The 22,809-nt window shown below is 36.3% G+C and overlaps 1 protein-coding gene across 2 annotated transcripts; it reads left to right on the top strand.

Annotated features, from left to right (window-relative positions):
- Positions 1–8,886: 8,886 nt before the first annotated feature.
- Positions 8,887–9,546, top strand: LOC122621689. 2 transcript variants are annotated; one of them, XM_043799640.1, is made up of 3 exons: positions 8,887–9,000; positions 9,060–9,283; positions 9,351–9,453. In XM_043799640.1, the coding sequence occupies exons 1-3, from the start codon at positions 8,901–8,903 to the stop codon at positions 9,423–9,425; spliced, it is 399 nt and encodes a 132-aa protein (XP_043655575.1). In that variant the 5' UTR covers positions 8,887–8,900; the 3' UTR covers positions 9,426–9,453. The 2 variants fall into 2 exon arrangements, with proteins under 2 accessions (XP_043655575.1, XP_043655574.1); XM_043799639.1 differs by having other exon boundaries at positions 9,060–9,546.
- Positions 9,547–22,809: the final 13,263 nt, after the last annotated feature.

Here is a 22,809-nt window from a genome sequence, read left to right as displayed (position 1 = left end):
TGTATTTGACCATGGTGGTGAGTGGTAACATGCAACTAAGCATTATTAGAAATATGTTGCGTACTTGGTCTGGAATTATCGTATTTGTTCGTATTAATCTTTCTTTGTTTCTTGAATTTAGATTTATAATGAACGATTTTCCTGCCGCGGTTTGTTTCCTCAAAATGTTTACTGTCCACTTGTTCAATCTTTCCTGTCATTTTTAATGGATTGGTGATTTTACGAGTGGAGCCTGTCTATATTATATGTCAACTTCAAAATCATGCCTATTCTTATTGAGATATTTGATCTTATCGATTTTGTTTTGTTGTATATTAAAGTCTGGACTGCCTGCATATAGAAAAATGTCTGCCGGAGATCGTTTGGTACTATTATGTTTAGTTTTATGATTATAGACGTATAAGATTGTTTCGAATCTCGTATACCTATCTTCAATATTTTGTTCACTACCTATGATTCTTAGCTTTTCATTTACGGTCTTGTGAAATCTTTCTATATCAGATACACCATTTTTCCTGGTTGTTACAGAAATTTGTACGCCTTCGGATCTTATCCAGTTTTGCAAAGCTATGCACATAAAAGCTGAATCTTTGTCCGCTTTAATTTCCTGAGGCTTTCCCATATCATTGAATATTTTAGTAATGGCTCTTTTCGCTTCTAGCCAATCTCTACTTTTTACTTCAACTAGTGAGGCAAATTTCTAATAAATATCAATACAAGATAGGAAGATCTGGTTTCCCGTGAGATAAAAATCTATCACGTATTTTTCTCTTGTGTTAAATATTTCTGGTGTTGTTTCATATGTCAATTTTGTGTCTCGATGTTCTGTTTTTGCCAGATTACAGATTTCACATTCATTGATAATATTTTGAATTAGCTTTTGACTATCCGGACTCTGGAAGATCAGAAAATCCTCATCATTAGGGAAGTAAATTGCGCTTATCTTGGTGCACACATATTCCTTAATGAGGGTTTTGGCGAGTTCAAGTCTCATTTCTTTATAGATTATTTTAATCTTTAGTTTTTGAAAAAAGTGGCTTACACTTGTTGTGTCACTGTCGCCTTTTTCTATCTCTATTTGTCTAGAGAAGAAATTGATTGGTCTCTCCGTTATGGATATATAATTTAAATTATCTTCATTAGCACTATGTATAGTTGCGTCTGCGCTGTTTGCGACTTCGCCAACCATGACTTCTTCCATCTTTGTGCGGGAAAAAGCATCCGCGACATAGTTTGTTTTGCCTGGAAGATATTTTATTTTATAATCGAATTCATTAAGTTTGATTTTCCACCTTTGTAATTTCATATTCGGCATTATTGAGCCATACCAATGGCTTGTGATCACTCATTATTTCAAATGGCCTGCCGAATAGGAATGACCTGAAATATTTTGTCGCCCAAACTATAGCTAACAATTCTTTTTCAATAGTAAAATAGTTGATTTCGTGTTCGTTCAGCGTTCTGCTGGCATAACAAACGGGCATATGGTTCTGTGATAGCACTGCACCAATAGCTACATTACTAGCGTCAGTTGTTAGAGAAAAGGGCTTTGAAAAATCAGGATAGATTAATATCGGATCTGAAGTTATCAAAACCTTTAGTCTTTCAAATGATTCGATGTAGTCTTTACATTTGATATCTATTACAGCACCTTTCTTTAGTTTGAGGGTCATGGGTTTATCTTGGCAAAGTTAGGAATGAACTTGCAATAGAACCCACATAATCCCAAAAATGATTTTATCTGTTTAGGAGTCTTAGGTAACAAAAAATTTGTGATTGCATTAGTTTTGTTTGGGTTTGTTTGCCATTTTTTGTGACAATATGTCCCAGGAATTCAGTTTCGTTTTTCATGAATTCACATTTGTGCAACTTCAGCTGCAATTTCAAGTTGGCATCTCTCAGTTTCTCAAAGGCTTTCTTTAGAAATATAATAGACTAAACAATCTTTGTAGATCAAATCTTCCAAAAGATTAATCATACATCTCTGAAAAGTTGCTGGAGCATTTTTTAGGCCGAAAGGCATACGTGTATATTCATAATGCCCATGCTTAGTTAAAAAAGCAGTTTTTGCAATAGAATTTTCGTATATCTGGATTTGGTGAAAACCCTTAGCTAGATCAATGGTCGTAAAATATTGGCATCTACCCAATTTATCCAATATCTCATCCATTCGAGGAATGGGAAATTTGTCATTAACAGTTATTTCGTTGAGATTCCTGTAATCAACTACCAACCTAAATTTTTGTTTCCCAGAGGCGTCTGCCTTCTTGGGGACCACCCAAATAGGAGAACAATAAGGGGACTTCGATTTGCGAACGATCCCTTGTTCTATCATTTCTTTAATTCATTGTTGATTTCTTGGTCAACACTTTGGGGGTACTTATAGGGTTTACGGTATACTGGATCCTTATGCTGAGTCTGGATGACATGTTTAATAGTACTTGTGATGGTCAAATTTTCGCCTTCCTTGTACTGAATGTCTCTATATTCGTATAGAACCTTCTTTAAACATTCAATTTCCACTACATTTAGATGCTCGAGTCCATACTCGTTACATTCGCGTAACTCATTGTTGATCGCGAAGTTGACTATATCGTTGTCAACGGGCATAGGATCGAGATGTGTTACATCATTGTCCACTGTGTCACTTATAACTTTTGAAATGAGGCATTTTGGTAATGCGGTCTCCTTCTTTTGTTGTTGATGCTTTGTTTTAATGTCTTAACTTTTTGCATCTTTGGATTGATTTCCTCCACTGGAGCTGAATTATCCTTTTGCTGTGGGTCGAGGCATTTAAATGCGGTCTCGCCCTTCTTTTTTCTATACTAAAACTTAAAAGTTCTTGAACCTAGAGTTACCGTCTCGTTATCATAATCTATCTTAGCTTTAGTATCCTCTAGATACTTTCCACCTAACAGGAAATCATAATTGTCGAAAAATTTGTGGATATAGAATTTCTGAACAGACGGACATACTGGAGTGGGCTTCATGATTATGCTTCTCTTTAATTGTATTGCCCCTTTAATGGTATACACTGTCTTCTTTTTCTTTTTTTTCAACACTTTTCCTTATGATATTGATATTATAATAACCTATTCGCACATGGGGACTGGTACGTCCTCCTGTGTCACTTGAGTGTCTGAGGCAGTTTGATGAAAATTTACATCCATTCTGCTTTGGCCACTTTGACTCTCGCGTTGCCTTTTTACCTGCCCCTAAGCGTTAGTATTATTTGAGGTTGAAAATTAAGGGAATTGTTAAGAGGATTGTTTTGTTGGGGTTGTGTTAACTCCCTTCTAAACGTGTAATAATTTCCCCTTTGACTACCCGGTATGAGACGAGTGGAATACTGATTTTAACTTGTCGTAGGTTGATTCGAATTTTGAGGTTGCGTATTATTATTCTGATTCATTCCAGAATAATAATTGCTGTAATTGTGGTTTCTATTATTGTAATATTTTTGACTATGATTTCCCCTGTTCCTGCGTCTGTTCCCTTCTGATCTATTAGAACGCTGATTTTCTGGACTGGCGTCATAGAGGCCTAGCTCCATTGAAGCTTGTTTTAGTTTATAAATAGTATCGATATCTTTGCGTGCCAATGACATATAAATTCTATCCGGCAATTTTTGATCTATTACGGATGTAACAGTTCTCTTTAACATTTCAGTGTAATTTGATTTATCGACAGGGTCGCTTTCTAATTCAAGCTTGTCAAACATAATGCAATATTGTGATTCGAGCTTCTCGATGAACCTACAGATGCTTCCGGGGTATGACGTATCCTCCAGTTGTCTTATAAGTGTTATGTAGAGCCTGTGGTCCTTGAATGCCATCGCCAGGGACGTCTTTGTATCCAGCCATGTATTTACTCTTTCTTGTGTCACGACCTCCAATGCTGCACTATTAAGCGTTTTACTGCTCCGTAGATAACATGTGCCTGCCTGGCATCTTGGGTAGGGTATAAGTTAAGTAGCTGCTCGACGTGGTTAACAAACACAGACAGTTTGCCAGGTGTGCCATCGTAGTAGTTCAGTTCTTTAATTTGATTCAATAATTGATTTAGGTGGGATTCCGAAAGTTGTTGAACTGCCATGGTGTATTTGTATATGTTTCTGGATACACGGAGTTTATTTTAAATTTGGTTTTAAATTACGAAATTAAAAATTTTAATTAATTTTGTTTCCGACCGCACGGGATTTTCTTTTAAACTGACCACACGGGATTTTTCTTGAATACTACTTTCACGTATTGCGGATCTCAAAATAATTTTAGAATCACTGTTTTTAATTCGCCGATCCTGGATAGGTAGTTGTGCTATCCTATCCTACATCCTTCAATGGATCAGTACCGTACTAAAGGGACTCTTTATTTAACAGATCCTACCGACTGTTATTTTTACTGAATGATTACAATATTTATTCTTGAGAAGAACACCGACCGATTATAATTAGGCCTCAAACTGGACTCTAATAATTACTCTGATTTGATTGACGTTCAAGCCTCGGTGTTGAGCTTTTCTAATATGGACTTTAGACTTTAGGGATCTGATCAAATAAAGAGAGAGAGAGCTTTTGAGTTGCTGACTTTAATTGTCTTTGCATTTCTCTTGGATTCAAGTGCAGTCGCTCTTGGATACAAGTGCTCTTAGATTCTTATAATTTTGTTTATTGCAATCTAATACTTGTGTTTTTCGGGATGAAAAAGGCAAGCAGGCCTAAACATTTGAATAGTCGGAGGGAACATTTCATTAGCCGCACTAAATTCCAAACATTTATTAAGCGCACTAGGTAAGGTTGTTATAAACCAGAAGAAATGTAAATTTTTCCTAAGAGTTCTATATCAATCAAAAGGAAGCTTAAAAACTAAAGAGATTGCATACCACACAAAAAAAATATATAAATATGAAAAAAGAGTGGTAAACGTATTTACACTTTTATACTTTTTATACGTTTTTGGTATATAACAAAGTAAAAACAAGATGGAACACTATAGTCGAGCTCCTCGACTATCATCTACCCGTTACTCAGCTAGCGGAATCGCGAGCCAGTAACTTTCACATTTTTCTGGCACATTGATAGAAACAGACAAAAAAAATTAAGTTAAACAAAATTTGTATAATCCTTCATAAGTGTGGGCGTGACAGTTATGGGTAGTTTATGGGCGATAGGGTGGGCGTGGCAAAAAGTTTTTTGGCAAATCGGTTGATATGTACAAGATTAATAACAAACTGCACAAATTTCATAACATTTTCAAAGGTATAGGCGTGGCAGTTTGTGCGGTTTGTGGGCGTGATAGTGATAGTCACAAAAATTTGTTTGGAAAATCAACAGAAATTTACAAGGGGAAATAAATAACAGAAATAAAAGGAAAAAATGTCAACACATTTTTCAAAACTTTGGGCGGTGAGTGAAGGTCTGTGTGTGTTAAAGTGGACGTGGCAAACCAAGTTTTGGCATACCAATAGAAAGTTACAAGACAAATACAAAACTGAAAAAATATCATAACATTTTCCAAATGTTAGAGTGGGCGTGGCAACATATGTCAACAAACATGCGCTGCGTCTATGTCTCTGGAAAATGCATACTTAATCTCTACTTTCTAGCGTTTATAAATTCTGGGATCTCGACCTTCATACGGACAGACAGACGGACGGACAGACAGAAATGGCCAGATAGACTCGGCTATTGATCATGATTAAGAATATATTTACTTTATATGGTCGGAAACGCTTCCTTGTATCTGTTACATACTTTTCAACGAATCTAGTATACCCTTTTACTTTACGAGTAACGGGTATAACAAGAGAGAACGCTATAGTCGTGTCCCCCAACTATCTGATACCCGTTACTCAGCTAGTGGAAGTGCAAGGGAGACTCTTCAACACTGACAGTTTTTAACGGTTTGTGTGGGCGTGACAAATAGTATTTTGGCAAATCGAGAGACATTTACAAGACTAACAAAAATGTGAAATAATATTAATACACTTTTCAAAAGTGTGGACGTGGCAACTTTTTGGGCGTGGCAAACATTTTTTTGGCAAATCGATAGAGATTTAAAAGACTAATACAAAAATAAAAAAATATCAAAACATTTTTCAAAAGTGTAGGCGTGGCAGTTTTGGGCGTTTTGTGGGCGTGGCAACATCGGTCAACAAACTTGCGAATAATGTGACGAATAATAGTGTTTCCAAACGAGACACCCTGTACGCTCGCGAACAAGGCACCTTTTATCTTTCTTTATCTTTGTTCGCTTATCAGCGAAATAAATGCGAGCATCCCACCGCTGCGTAAGCTTGCCCAGTACTTTTCCATAATTTCTAACTCCGCCTGGCGCAACTACAGGAAAATTATTTGCGGTTAGTATGGCTCTCGGAAGAGCTGTATGCCTTTTAGTCGGAAGCCGATTGGGAGAGCCCTGATGACGATCTGGAAGCATAGAAGGAAAAACACAACGCTACACAATTTTATTATCTAAAATCGTACCTTGCCGGAGACGCGCTAGCATATTCCAGTTACTAATAAAAACTATCGGAAAGCTGATTTGTTGACTGGATCTACGTAAACTGCATTGCCTTAACCCTGTCGTCTGGATATGCAAATCAATTGATTGGAGAGGTGGAATCAGCTGAAAGCCATGGTCCAAGGTTTCTGTAAACGGTGCCATACGGAATACCTGACATCTCTTGAGGATCGCACAAAATGACATTTGGAAAACGACAATCTGAAGATCGACACACTGGTAGTACTCAAGAAGACTAATCTACCACCCTCTAAATGGATCCTTGGACGGATCACCGAAGTGCACGCAAGATTGGACGACAGTGTCCGGGTCGTAACGGTGAAGACTGCCCACGGCTCATATAAGCGCCCTATTGTCAAAATTGCTCCACTGCCTCTGTGCTGAACAGCCGTTCAGGGGGGGCAATATGTTTGGAAACGAGACACCCTGTATGCGCGCGTGCAAGGCACCCTTTATCTTTCTTTATCTTTGTTCGCTTTTCACCGCTGCAAGAGCTTGCCCAGTACTTTTTCAAAATTTCTAACTCCTAACTGTAACTTGTTTATATCTTAAGCTAGCATAATCGTCTGACGATCCAAAGCTTAGCTATAGTCACATTTTGCCTCTATATAAAAACGTACGCATCGGTGTCGACATCATCTTTCAAGTGTTTGAAATTAACCAATAAATAAACAAAACAGTAACACTTGTTTGTCACTGGGGGCGTGACAACATGAATCGACAAACTTGCGCTGCGTCTATGTCACTGGAGTCTGCAGCCTAAGGCTCAACTTTTTTGCTTTTATAGTTCCTGAGATCTTGACGTTCATACGGACTGTTAAAATCAATGGTCCGCTTAAGTAATGGCTTCTCTGCTCCGGTGTATTGAAGCATTATCTTGCATAAATTCTGCACTATTCAATCGTAAGCTTGTGAAAGCCAGCGTTCCAGAAGAAGTGAACTATTGCGGATCCGCCACCGCCACCGAACACCACTTATGTTCCTTGCGTAAATCCAATCCAATCCCTCCAATAGTGTCGAAATCCATCTGGGCCGTCCAGATTACATTTTTTTTTATCAGAAAAATGTATTTAAATGAAAACTATTAACCAAAGATGTAAAATGAAAATAGAGTCAAAATGGCTTACAAAGGCCCAATTTCTCTCCAAGTTTTTTTCAACAAATTTTGTGGTGCGGTCTTAAGAACGGAGCCTTCTTTAAGACTCGTCTCACAATGCACTCCGATGACTGCAGCGTCCGCCAAACAGTCATTCGTGACAAAGGCTTACTGCAACTTGTCGCAAGTGTGGAGCACGAGGCAAACGAATTGCTATCTTTCACGATAATACGACGATTATCGCGGTCGGACAACTTTGGTTTTCTTCCAGACCTACGCTTCACAACATATCCATCCGGATTTTCCAACATTTTTGTGATAACACAACGTGTTTGTCCAATTTTCCGCGATATTTTGCTTACATTAAAGCCAACATCGTTGTAGGCTTTTATTCTTCCTTTTTCCTCGTCGGTTAACGAACTTCCACGCGGCAGTTTTTAACAAATTAATTAAATTAATAAGTGAAATATAAACAAAATTATTATAAATAAAATCTTCCTTTCTAGCCGTAATAATCGAACTGTGTCGTATAATTTTAATACAGTTGCAGGCATGCCGAAAATCGGGCTTTTGTGCTTTTTTACTGCTGATTGAAAACTAAAGATGCAATCAGAGATAAGAAGATCTCAATTTAAGCAGAATTTACAAAGCTTTCATTCTGCATACTTGATTTTGTTGTACTGTGCTTCTCCATCAACCTGCGAGGGTCAAAACTAATATTTTCGGGGTGTCTTTTAATTCTGGGCAGGAATGTATGTGGAATGAATTTGCAAACCCAGACAGTAGTTTGCCTTTAATGTCAGTCAAGAAGTCAGCGTCACTATTATGTGGGAAAAGCTAGGCCACAGGGTCTATCGGAATCTATGTGGAAGCTATTTAGTTTATTTATATACAATAGAAAAAACATTAAAAATACTGAGATAAGATCCATAAAAAACTAATGAATAAAATTGAAAATAAGTTTTAAGTTAAATGTTATAAAACCCAATATAGCTGTTTGATTGTTGTTTCAGACAAAAAACTAAAAGCATTAGCAATAAATTATAACTCCTCGCTCGCTTACCTTATACTTACCACCTTATAACAGCGGTGGCCTCACCTAGACGCACCGGTATGTACATATGCTAACCACTTGAGGTCTAACATAAAGCGAACTGCTTGTCGTACAAGTCTCATTCAGCTGGAGCCAACAAAAGGCAACAATAACAACTAACTTTTTCAAATAACGCTATAAAAGCGAACGCAGATTTGTGGCTACTAGTCAAAAAGTAGTCGCCAACAGCATGATGAGAACTATATCGATTTGTGTTCTTATCGCCTTCAGTGGGGCCATCATGGCAGAAGGAAAACCTGTTCTTATTAAGGTTTTTGGTCCCAGCGGTGGTATATTATTTGTCGTTTGGAGTAAATTACAAACTTAACTGTTACTGGTTTCTCTTCAGGCTACTCCAGTGGCAGTTACCAGAATGCAGTGGGAGCATCGCCTGACACCACCCAGCTCATCTCCAGCCTTATATCTTCAAAAATTCAACTGTTGAACAGCGTGCTACAGGCCAAATCTCCTTCCGGGAGCTTCCGTATTGGTTTTAATAAGTCTGTAAAGTTTTTCGGCCCCACAAGCGCCACTAGCACCACCGAACAGCCCGTGCCACACCATACCACCGAGGTAAACACAGACTTTGTTCCGGATGAATCTAGTAGGACTACTCAACTTTTTTACTCGACAACAACAGAAGGTTTTGTCGAAACGCCGATCCCCACTATACATCCCGAGCTACCAGCCAGTACCACTGCAGGGATCACAATAGGGACCACCACTTCGGTAACACATCCACCCATCTCGACGACAGCAACTTCTGGATACTCCTATCGCACTCCCACTACCCATCCATTAGTTCAGTGAAAACCGACTTATTGCCAACTCAAATATCGTCGTCGTAGCAATGTTCGCAAAAGAGTAAACTTCTTCAATTAAGTAACAAAGTTGCGATGAATTGGGAGAACTGTTTCTTAAGTTAATCTAGCTATAAATAACGAATTCATTGTTCATTATCACAACAGAGAACTCTGTGCGATTGTTGTCTGACTAGTCATTGGGATTATTAACATAGAAACCGGTTTTTAAAGAATTAGGTGGGCTACAAGGCAAATATTTAATGTTTCATTAACTGCTTTTTCAGATTTACAGGCAGATTCTAGCGCGTGTCACTTGACGCATCTACAAATAGTTTTTTGGTTCAAGGCAATCGATTTTGTATGTTATGTTCATAACAATCAAAACCTCAGATCTACGTTTCTTAAAGATTTGTAGGTTTATAGATTTTTGTATACATTATATGGCACATTATATGGCACAATTCAACGCATTGCTTTTTTTCATGTTTACTAATGTTTGTTCTTATATTTCTAGTCCTAATTTTATGTAGTTTGTTTAAATTTTATAAAATAACATTACAAAAAAGAACAAGAGAGAATACTATAGTTCCCCGACTATCAAATACCCGTTACACAGCTAGTGCGAGTGGGAACGAGAATTTTTAGCATTTTGTTGAATATTGGTAAATATTGGGAAAAAATAAAAAAAGGAACAAAATCTTAATTTTTTCCAAGTGGCGTAAAAGTTTTCGTCTTTTTGTGGGCGTTAGAGTGGACGAGGCAGAAAGTTTTTTGGCAAATCGATTAAAATTTACAAGACTAACAAATAAGGTACAAACATCAAAACATTTTTTTAAAAGTGTGGACATTTTTCATACGGACGGACAGTTAGACGGTCGGACAAGTATTAAATGGAAAAAATATCACACCTCTTAAGTGTGTGCGTGCCATTTTTGGTCGGTTTGTTGGCGTGGCAACCATCTGAAACAAGCTTGTACTTTTATGGATCACAGGGTTTATACGGACAGACAGACGGACGGAAAGACGAACATGGCCAGATCGACTCGGCTATTGATCCTGATCAAGAATATATATACTTTATATGGTCGGAAACGCTTCCTTCTGCCTGTTACATGCTGTTTAACGATTCTAGTATACTCTTTTACTCTACGAGTAACGGGTATAATAAATTGTTTTCTCTTAGCGAGCATTTTTTTATTTTTTTGGTTTCAGGGGTCGACTTTTGTATAATATTTTATTAAGCGCCAGGTCTAGTAACAATGTGTCCGCGAAAACTCTAAACACCAGAACAACTTACATATGGCTTTGATTCACAATTTTCTCCCGAAGATCCCGGTTTTTTTCTCCCGCTCCAAAGTCGGGTCGCAGAAATTTTTACTTTTGAAGTTTTTCAGAGTGCTGGTTCCGCTGAAGCAGAATGTTTTGTTAATACTACACCCGCTTTCCTTACACTACATCTTATACGGAAGACCAATCCCTAAATGGCGACAACAGGGCTACGATCTTTGCCACACAATAAGCGGTACAAAGGTTTAAATACGGGTTACTTTACTTCAACGTTATTTTTATCAATTACTAAACGTTACCCACATGCTTGTACCAATCTCTATCTCTGCATTTATCTTCGACAAAAGTGAAACCACGATTTTGTGCCAAGTCTAAAATCTAATAGAAAGAGAATATACCTTTGGCAAGCCGAAGTAATTATATATTTAGGAAAAACTGTAACTGATAATATGAACAATTTATGATCAAACACAATGGAGGTATATTTTTATACCCGTTACTCGTAGAGCAAAAGGTTATAATAGATTCCTTGAAAATAAGGGGGCAGGAAACAGGCAGAAGGAAGCGTTTCAAACCATATTAAGTATATATGTTTTTGATCAGCAGCCCACAAACTGCCCAAAACTGATACGCCCACACTTGTTTTTGCCCATTCTAACGCTCACAAACCGTCTAATGCTGCCACGCCAACACATTTGAAAAAAGTTTTTCCATTTTTGATTAGTATTGTAAATTTATATTAATTTGCCAACAATTTTTTTTGTTACGTCCATCATATTGCCCACACTTTTGAAAAGTGATTTGATATTTTTCTCATTTATGGTGAGTCTTGTAAACTTCTATCGATTTCCCAAAAATCTTTCCCACAAACCGCTAAAAACTGTCAGTGTTCTCCTTCGCCCTTCCACCATCTGAGTAACGGGTATCAGATAGTCGGGGAACTCGACTATAGCGTTCTCTCCTGTTTTCCATTCACTTTCCGATTATTCCCATTTCAACTATTTGATTGGACCGACCTGGCCTTTCCGATTTATGTCAAATACCTGCAATTAAAGGAAGCTTTTTTTTTGGAAATGTTTTATGCTTATAGCCCTATCTCAAAGACTATTTTGCGTTGAAAACTGACAGACTAAAAGAAGGTTATAAACAAGCTTCGCGTGTTGCAAGTCACATTCCTATAATTTTTATACCCGTTACTCGTAGAGTAAAAGGGTATACTAGATTCGTTGAAAAGTATGTATGTATAAAGTATATATATTCTTGATCAGGAACCGAGTCTATCTGTCATTGTCCGTCCGTCTGTCTGTCCGTCCGTATGAACGTCGAGATATCAGGAACTATAAAAGCTAGTGCGATTAATCATATAGGATCCAGAGACATAGTTTGTTGATCCATGTTGCCACGCCCACTCTAACGCCCACAAACTGCCACGCCCACAAAGTTGAAAAATGCTTGGATATTTTTTCATTTTTTTATTAATATTATAAATTTTCTATCGATCTGCAGAAAAACAACTTGCCACACCTACCCTAACGCCCACAAACTGCCCAAAACTGCCTCGCCCACACTTTTGAAAAATGTTTTGATATTTTTTCATTGATTTTTTCATTATTGACTTCTTGTCACGCCCACTCTAACGCCCACAAACCGCCAAAAACTGTAAATGTTGAAATTTCTCCTTCGCACTTTCACTAGCTGAGTAACGGGTATCAGAGAGTCGGGGAACTCGACTGTAGCGTTCACTCAATATATGAATATTCCAATTTAATATTCCAGAACAATAGAGAACGCTATAGTCGAGTTCCCCGACTCCCTGATACCCGTTACTCAGCTGTTGAACGTGAGAAATTTCAACACTGATAGTTTTTGGTTGTTTGTGACAAAAAGATTTTTGAAAAATCGAGAGAAATTTACAAGACTAACTAGTCATAAATAATAAGTTAAAACATTTACAAAAATTGGTTTTTCAGGTTATATGGTCAGATGAAACAAAAATTAATCGTTTCGAGTCAGATGGACGCTCTTGGTATTGGACTAGAGATCCCACAGTCCAGTCACCAAGTAACGTGAAGCAAACCGTGAAGCACGGTTGCGGATCAATAATGGTTTTGGGGCTGTATATACACAAACGGAGATAGTCCCTTGGTGTTAATTGAAGGAATAATGCGAAAGGAACAGTATTTAAACATTTTGCAACAAAATATTCCAAAAGTAATTCTAAATAAGGGTATTGCTGCTAAAAAATGCATATTTCAGCAAGACAATGATCCCAAACACACTTCGATTTTGGTAAGAAATTGGATGGGAAAGCAAAATTTTTAGTCGCTGAAGTGGCCACCGCAATCTCCTGATATGAATCCCATAGAAAATTTGTGGAGCCATGTAAAATCCCAACTGGCAAAATATTCAGTCCCTCCAAGTGGAATGATGGAGCTGTGAGAAAGAACAAAGGACGTCTGGTACGCTATTCCTCCTGAAATGGTGCTACGCTATTCCCAAAGTATGCCAAATCGCATAACGGAGCTAAAATCAAAAGGGCTGCGGACTAATAATAATAATAATAATAATAATAATAATATGTATAACCCCAGTGCATAACTGTAACAACTGACTTTTTATACCCGTTACTCGTAGAGTAAAAGGGTATACTAGATTCGTTGAAAAGTATGTAACAGGCAGAAGGAAGCGTTTCCGACCATATAAAGTATATATATTCTTGATCAGGATCGATAGCCGAGTCGATCTGGCCATGTCCGTCTGTCCGTCCGTATGAACGTCGAGATCTCAGGAACTACAAAAGCTAGAAAGTTGAAATTAAACATACAGACTCCAGAGACATAGACGCAGCGCAAGTTTGATTCATGCTGCCACGCCCACTCTAACGCCCACAAACCGCATAAAACTGCCACGCCCACACTTTTAAAAAATATTTTGATATTTTTTCATTTTATTTTTAGTTATGTAAATATATATCGATTTTCCAAAAAACTCGTCTTATTATTTTAATTATGTTTTGATATTTTTTCATTTTTGTATTAGTCTTGTAAATTTCTATCGATTTGCCAAAAAACTTTTTGCCACGCCCACTCTAACGCCCACAAATCGCCCAAAACTACCACGGCCACACTTTTGAAAAATGTTTTGATATTTTTTCGTTTTTGTATTTGTCTTCTAAATTTCTATCGATTTGCCAAAATACTTTTTGCCACGCCCACTCTAACGCCCACAAGGCGCCCAAAACTGAATCGCCCAATTAATTCTTATTTTTACCTATATCGAACAATATGCCAGAAAAATATAAAAGTTTCTTTCATTTCCACAAGCTGACTAAGTGGTATTTGATAGTCGGGGAACTCGACTATAGCGTTCTCTCTTTTTATACCCGTTACTCGTAGAGTAGAAGGGTATACTAGATTCGTTGAAAAGTATGCAAAAGGTAAAAGAAAGCGTTTTCGACCATATAATGTGTATATATATTCGATCAGTATCAATAGCGGAGTCGATCTGGCCATGTTTCTCCGTCCGTCAGTCCGTATATCCGTCCGTGAACGTTAATTACGCATGCAGTTTCCAGAGACATAGACGCACTCTAACGCCCATAAAACAGCCAAAACTGTCACGCCCACAGTTTTTACATTTTGTTGAAATTTTTTTTTATTTTATTTTTAGTTATGTAAATATATATCGATTTTCCAAAAAACTCGTCTTATTATTTTAATTATACCTGTTACTCGTAGAGTAAAAGGGTATACTAGATTCGTTGAAATGTATATAACAGGCAAAAGGAAGCGTTTCCGACCATATAAAGTATATATATTCTTGATCAGGATCAATAGCCGAGTCGATCTGGCCATGTCCGTCTGTCCGTCCGTCTGTTCGTCTGTCTGTCCGTCCGTATGAACGTCGAGATCTCAGGAACCGAAAGTTGAGAGTAAGCATACAGCCTTCAGAGACATAGACGCAGCGCAAATTTGTCGATTCATGTTGGCACGCCCACTCTAACGCCCACAAACCGCCCAAAACTGCCACGCCTACACTTTTGAAAAATGTTTTGATATTTTTTCATTTTCTTATTAGTATTGTAAATTTCTATCGATCTGCAGAAAAAATTTTTGCCACGCCTACCCTAACGCCCACAAACCAGCAAAAACTGCCACGCCCACACTTTTGAAAAATGTTTTAATATTTTTTCATTTTTGTATTAGTCTTGTAAATTTCTATCGATTTTTGCCACGTCCACTCGAACGCCCACAAAACCGTCAAAAACTGTCAGTGATGAAGACTCGCCTTCGCACTTCCACTAGCTGAGTAACGGGTATCAGATAGTCGGGGAACTCGACTATAGCGTTCTCTCTTGTTTTTATTTTAATTTCTGTTGATATGTAAAAAAATGTTGCACTTTTTCCCTTCAAATTTGTTGTATAAATATTTATATAGAGTCCTTTGTCCACGACTGACTCGATAAATGTCAAGTTTCCGACGCCTCTTTTCGCCATACACCCCTACATCATTATTCCGACTCCTCCATATTTCACCGTGGCAACAAAACTTTCCATTTTGAAAGCTTTTCCGCTTTTTTTCCAGACTATAAACTTTTCCTTTCCTCAGAGGTTTTTTGCGGGTAACTTTGCTATGATAGTCTGCCTTTTTATGACACGGCGTCCAGTATCGACAGAAAAAGAACTAATAATACTTCTGTTCGCGGCTGGTTAGCAAAGGCGGACGTCCTTTTTGTTCCAATTTGCAATTCTTCTGAGTTTAAAGGCCAATTTAAATTTCAAATTTACTAAGAGAATGGACAATCTAAAAAAGATCAGTACAAAACCACCTAACGGTAATTGCATAATCTTGCATTCCATGTCACTTCAAAGAGCTGTAAGCATACTTTTTCGTAGTTTTAAGTATAAAATTAAAATAATGTTAAATAACGCTATTGTCAAGTTCTCCGACTATCTGATACCCGTTACTCAGCTTTTTCGACACTGACAGTTTTTTACGCTTAATGGGCGTTAGAGTGGGCTTGGCAAAAAGATTATTCACAAATAGAGATACTTTTTGATGAGTCCCGTAACGTTGAATACATATGCTTAAAGCTGAATTCCCAGAATATCTAAATAATTTGTCGCTATCCAATCCGTATCAAATAAGCTGCCCGATAGGGAACGATTGATACCTGGCACAACGTGGTCCACAGAAGCAAAATCGAATATCCTTTTCTCTATAGCACAACACGACTTTATTGACGGTTTCGTCGCCATATAGTTGTCGCAAGTTAATTATATTCGAAACTGTCTTGGTCGATTATTAGAAATATGACTTGTAACAAGTCCTGCAGGTGTATTTCACATCAGGCGTCCCACAAGGGAACCACCTTTGTTTGCTCCTTTTTACTTTATTTATTAACAACCTTTCCTTAGTATTAAAACGTTCGCTTGTACTTATGTACGCATAAGTATTAAATTATGCCTGCAATAAGGGGTAATTTCTTGCTATTCGGACTTACAATCCAATATAGATATCTTTCAAATATGGTGCCGTGATAAAGTACTAAAACTTAAATGGCTCCAATTGTCACCGTTTGTCGTCTCAACCCAAGACACGAGACTTACACTTTAAATGGGGGCTCTTCGGTTACTTAAAATTTCAGACCATATTTTCTCTATTGCAAATAAGGCCATGGGTGTGCTTAGTTTTCAAAAAAGGTTTTCAACGGAATTTAATGATCCTTACATGACCAAAACCTTATTTATTTCGGAAGTCCATCCGATTCTTGAGTATGGCTCACCCGTTGGGAGTCCACTCGGACTGCATTAAATTGGTTCAAACTAAATTCTTACGGCGCCTATATTGGGATGCAAACCTCCTTATTGCAGCAGACTAATGTTAATTTATTAACGTTCCCTAGCTAACCGTAGAACGATTCTTGGAACAGTCTTTATTTGTAATCTTATTTGTGGTGAAGTTGATAGTCCCGACTTGATTAGTCGGCTAAACTTCTCTGTTCCAAACAAATTCACTAGATATTACGTACCCTAATATTAAATCGTTGTAGATCTTACTATAAGTTGCATGACCATCACAGAGTATTATGTTCTGACTATAATAGACTTTATCCTATTATCTCTAATCCTAACACTCTACCGCTCTTATAGCGATCAATACTAACTTTTTTAACACATAATTTGATCTTAGTAATATTTATATATTTCCTCGTTCCTTTACTATTTTCTATATCGCGTCTAATTATCCGCGAATTGAATTGTACGATACACGGCAGCGCACCTCGGTCGGTTGGGCGGGAGGTGTGGCCGTGGGACTCGAGCGAAAAAAATTTTGCAACCGAGTTAGTTTTTAAGCTTTCTGTTTAAATTTTACCGAAAGTCTTCTTAATATTGCAAGTATATTAAACAAAACGGATGGAACCAAAACTGTATAACCTATAGGGTCGGAAACGCTACCTTATACGTGTTACACATTTTTCCACAAAGTAGTAGTATATCCTTTTACTCTATGAGTAACCTACTTAACCTTTTAAATAAGACGTGATTCCCGCTAGCTGAATAACGGGTATCTCTTTTGTTTTTATACCCGTTACTCGTAGAGTAAATTTCTCTCGATTTGTAAAAAAACTTTTTGCCACGTCCACTCTAACGCCCACAAACCGCCAAAGACTGTCAGTCTTAAAATTTCTCCTTCGCACTTCCAGTAGATGAGTAACGAGTATCAGATAGTCGGGGAACTCGACTACAGTGTTTTCTCTTGTTATACCTGTTACTCGTAGAGTAAAAGGGTATACTACTTTGGTGATAGATTTAATGAAAAAAATATATTTTCCTTTTTATGATCTTTATTTGAATAAGTTTCACCAGAGGTCAGTTAAGAACTAATTTACAAATGTATTCTTTCGGCCCAGCAAACCTTTTACAGAGGATTAACATAAGCCTTTTAAGTTCTACTTAGCTTTATATGTCAAGCTTAACAGATCATTAAGCTCGTTACCGTTAAGCGGTTCGTATCTTGGGGGAATGTTATTTATGAGGCTTTTGGAGAGTGAAGCTTTCCAAAAGATCGGCTTTAGCTTTTTTATATGAAGAGTGAATATGTCGTATGAAGAAATGAATATGTCACTCCCCCACCTTTTAGATATTAGCTTGTCCTCAAGCGATTATTTCTGGATATAAGTGTGGTACTGGATTTGCAATTTCAGCTATTTCTGTTTTTGTTTCTGTTTCTTTTTCGATATTTTTGTTAGTGGTTTTACTTGGTTTTAGGTAAGAGATAATAATTTTGTGTGGCGCTGTTTTACATTTCATATAAAAGTAAAATATGTAAATTAAAACTAAAACAGATATGAAGATTATTAGTATGTTTCTGTAAATTGTGTTACTCTTATTGTTTAACAAAATCATTTCTTTAATTTCTATGTGTGACATTGGTTCAATTTTTGTTACATTGTGTTCAGTAAATATTACATTTGTGTATTGTTGAATACTATTAGATATTGTAATTTGTTTTAATTCTGCTGTGCAGTTGGATATTTTTATAATTTTATTATTTTCAATATAAATTTCTTGACCGTTACAATTGTGATAAAGTTTTTCTCTGGTCATATTCCAGGTTATAAGTATATTTGGTTTAATGTATTGAATATAGGATTGTTTACGATATTTTTGAAAAGTACAAGTTGGTGTTTCGTGTTTTATTATGTTAGCTATGCAATGGTCTTTGACAATATTCTTTGTTAGTGTATTTAGAACATAGTTGTTATGTGAGTAGAATTTGCCTTCAATATTTTCCTTAATAATTTGGCCATTATTGTCGGGGTAAGGTGCAATTATGAAAGTTGGTCGTTCAATTGAATTCATAGGAATGTGGGACATTAGGAATATTTCATTAGTAGGTACGTTATACCAAGCTGAAGTTTTTATGTTTATCAGATTTTTGTAATTAATGTTTCCAATATTGTCATGTTTTAGTAGTTTAGGATTAAATATTCCTAGTCGTGTTAGTTGTGAACCCATTTCAATGTCTTCGATATATTCAGTAAAATGTTTAATATTAAATATATATATAATATATATTAATAGATTCAATTTTTTTTCTTTTTTCAAAGAATTGGACTGGTTGTTAATTATTTGTATGCCATTATTGAGACTGTCAATAACGTGGTTTAGAGTGCTGACCTGTACTGTGTCTTGTGATAGAGTCGAAATTTGTTGTTCAATATGTTGTCTGTCGTCTTCGTCTAGTGTGCCAAAAAGATATCTTAATGTGGAACCTACAAAGTTAGCCAGTTCTCGTTTGTTTCGTTTTGAGATGCGTATGCCATTTATTTCTCTTTCCATTTTCTCGGTTAAATATTTAATTTGTGTGACATTTTTAAATTCTTGACATTGTTTAATTATACTATTAAATGTTTCTTCAACTTCTGTAATATTTATGGTGAGACAGTGATGCATAAAGGTGATGGGGATTTGTATTGTTCCAGATTCAAACAAGATAAATCCTTGATTGTTTTCTATTGGGTTGATTTCGATTGTTCCTGCTGTAGTTTGTGTCGCAATACAAGTTATTATGGTGATTATGAGTCCGATGATTGGGAGGTGTCGGTTTGCTGCAAGTATTTGCTGTCATTAACTTTCTTTTTCTTTTTAAATTTGCTTTTATAATGAATAACGTTTTGACCTCTATTATTTTCGTTATAATGTTTTTCGTCTAATTGTTCTATTCTGCCTGTTTTTCTAAAGGGATTCTTTGATTTTGCGCGCGTTAAGGGTGCTTGTCTAAATTTTGTGTCGATTTCGAAATCCTGTCGTTTTTTGTTAAGATTTTTGATTTTAGTTTCTTTAATCATCTGGATATCATAAGTAGGTGTATCTGCGTAAAGAAGGATGTTAGCCGGTGTCTGTCCGGTTGTATTATGTTTAGTCTTGTGGTTGTATATGTATAAAATTGTTTCCATTCGTGTTTCTTTATTTTCTCTGTTGTTTTCAGTATTGATAATTCTGATTTTTTCGTTTATGGTTTTATGAAGGCGTTCAATGTCTGCTATTCCTGTTTTACTTGTGGTAATATCTATTTGTATGTCTTCGTTGTTTAGCCAAGTTTTTAAAGAAGTGCTTATAAACGCGGAGTCCTTGTCTGCTTTAATTTTCTGTGGTTTTCCCATGTCGTTAAAAATTCTAGTAAGGGCTCGTTTTGCCTCTAACCAATCTCTACTGTTTGTTTTAATAAGTGAAGCAAATTTTGAATAAACGTCTATACAAGATAAATACTGTTCGTTGTCAATAGCATAAAAGTCAATAACATAAATTTCGCGTGGGTTATTTGTCTCTGGAGTTATTTCGAAAACTAGTTTTGTTGGTCTATGTTCTGTCTTTGCAAGGTTACAGACTTCACAATCATTGATAATGTTTTGAATTAGTTTATTATAATCGGGAAAATAGTGAGTTTCTTTAAATAATCGTATCATTTTTTTTCAATACCAGGGTGTAACAATTTAGAATGTTGAGTAATAATGAATTCTTTAAATTCAGGATAAGATTTTATGTCTTTTAACATTATGATACTTTTCAGAATTTTCACGTTACTATGTGGGTTAATGGTTTCTCGATATGCTTTTTGAAAAACTAAAAAGTCTTTGTCGTTTTCCAGGTAAATAACACTGCTATTATTTAAGAAGTATTTAATAAGGATATCTTTTGCCTTTGTCAGGGTCATGTCAGTGTATTTGATGGTCAGTTTTATTTTGGAAAAGTATTTCCTTGTCTCTACTTGGTCTACGGTATCTTTAATAAATTCAATTTGACTTGCAAAATAGTTTATGGGTTTTTCTGTGATTTCAATGTAGGTTTCGTTGCTTTCTGATGAACTGTGTATTGTTGCTGCTGTTGAAATATTTTCTTCTTCGCCTACCATGTTTTCTTCAATTTTGACGCGAGATAAAGCGTCTGCTACATGATTAAGTTTACCTTCTAAATATTTGATTTTGAAATTATATTCACTAAGTCTAATTCGCCAACGTTGTAGTTTTATGTTAGGCTCTTTAATATTATTTAGCCAAACAAGGGGTTTTTGATCGCTCAAAATCTCAAAGGGGACTCCATATAGATATGGGCGGAAATATTTGGTTGCCCAAACGATTGCTAGTAGTTCTTTTTCAATAGTGCTATAATTTTGTTCATGATCATTTAATGTTCTGCTTGCAAAGCTTACTGGCTTATTGTCTTGCGATACCACGGCTCCTATGGCAAAATTGCTAGCGTCAGTAGTGACTTGAAATGTTTTTGTGAAATCAGGGCAAATCAAAATTGGGTCGTTCATTATGAGTGTTTTCAGTTTTTCAAATGATTTATTGTATTCTTCGTTTCTTGTGTCTATTTTAGCTCCTTTTTTTAGAAATATTGTCAGAGGTTTTGCAATCTTTGCAAAGTCTGGAATGAACTTACGGTAGTATCCGCATAAGCCTAAGAAAGATTTGATTTCTTTAGGTGTCTTTGGGAGAGGAAATTTTTCAATTGCCTTAACTTTCTCTTTATTAGGTCGTATGCCTTCTGGACTTATAATATGACCTAAGAAATTTGTTTAAAAATTTTTTAAAAATTCGCATTTGTCCAATTGGAGTTTAAGATTGGCCTCTTTAAGTTTCTCAAAAACCTTCCTCAGTGAGTCTAGGTGTTCGTTCAGAGATGTTGAATAGATGATCACATCATCTAAATAAACAAGGCAATGCTTATTTATGAGGTCTTTTAGGACGTAATTCATGCACCGTTGGAAGGTTGCAGGAGCATTTTTTAAACCAAATGGCATGCGAATGTACTCATAGTGACCATGTTTGGTCGAAAACGCCGTTTTTGGTATAGACTTAGGGTCCATTTCGATTTGATGAAAGCCTTTTGCTAAGTCAATTGTAGTAAAATACTGGCATTTTCCTAATTTGCCTAGTATTTCGTCCATGTTAGGAATCGGAAATTTATCATTTATTGTTATTTCATTTAGATTTCGATAGTCCACGACCAACCTGAATTTCGGTTTGCCAGAGGCATCCATCTTTTTGGGGACAATCCATAGTGGACTGCAATAAGGGGAGTCGCTTTCGCGTATAATGCCTTGTTTTAACATTTCCTCAATTTGCCTGTTTACTTCTACTTCGTAGGAAAACGGGTACGAGTATGGTCTTTTGTAAACTGGGTTTTCGTGAGAGGTTTTTATATCGTGACGTATTATACTTGTGAATGTAAGGTTTTCATTTTTTGAATATTGAATGTCATTGAACTCTTTTAATAAATTTGTAAGTCTGTATTTTTCCTCACTATTTAAATGTTCTAGTCTGTATGTGTGTTCTGAGTCTATGTTGTTGTCTATGGCATAGTTTATTTCTGATGTAAAGTTGTTTTCTTGTAAGAGGGCATTAAAGTTTTCCGAAGAATTCTCATCACATGGATCTAGTTCTTTGTGAATGAATGTTCTTTCGTTAATTATTGTTTCTTTCCGAGAGTAGTCTATTAAACCGTTATTCTCCATTAGTATTTTTCTTCCTAACAAAATATCATAATAAGGTGAAAATGAATGAATATAGAATTTTTGCGTTTGTTGAAAAAGACCGTTGGCTGGAAGGTCTACATATTTATTTAATTTAGAATAGCCTGTCATACTTCGGACAGTTATTTGCTTATCTTTAACTTGAAGATTGAAAAAGTTTGAGCTCATCAAGTTTATCGAAGAGCCAGTATCAACTATGCATCTATATCTGTGGTTATTAAACATGATCTCTATGTATTGGTGGGATCCCAGGCTGGTATTGGAAAATTTTCAGCTTGTTGATATTGCTGATCTGTAAACAATTCTGTCTGAGTATTCTGTAATTGATCTTCGTGGAACTGTTCGTCGTTATTAATGTAGTGTTCAGTTTCGTTATCGTAATCTAATTCGTTCTGGTGAAAATTTTCATTTGTCTGCATACGTGATTGTTCGCTGCTTTCTCTAAAACGCTTATTTGGCACTCTTGGT

This window comes from Drosophila teissieri, chromosome 3R (assembly GCF_016746235.2).
Source record: "Drosophila teissieri strain GT53w chromosome 3R, Prin_Dtei_1.1, whole genome shotgun sequence".
In the NCBI taxonomy this organism is placed as follows: Eukaryota; Metazoa; Arthropoda; class Insecta; order Diptera; family Drosophilidae; genus Drosophila; species Drosophila teissieri.
The sequence above is the reverse complement of the archived record's forward strand: the minus strand, read 5'-3'. Positions and strand labels throughout refer to the sequence as shown.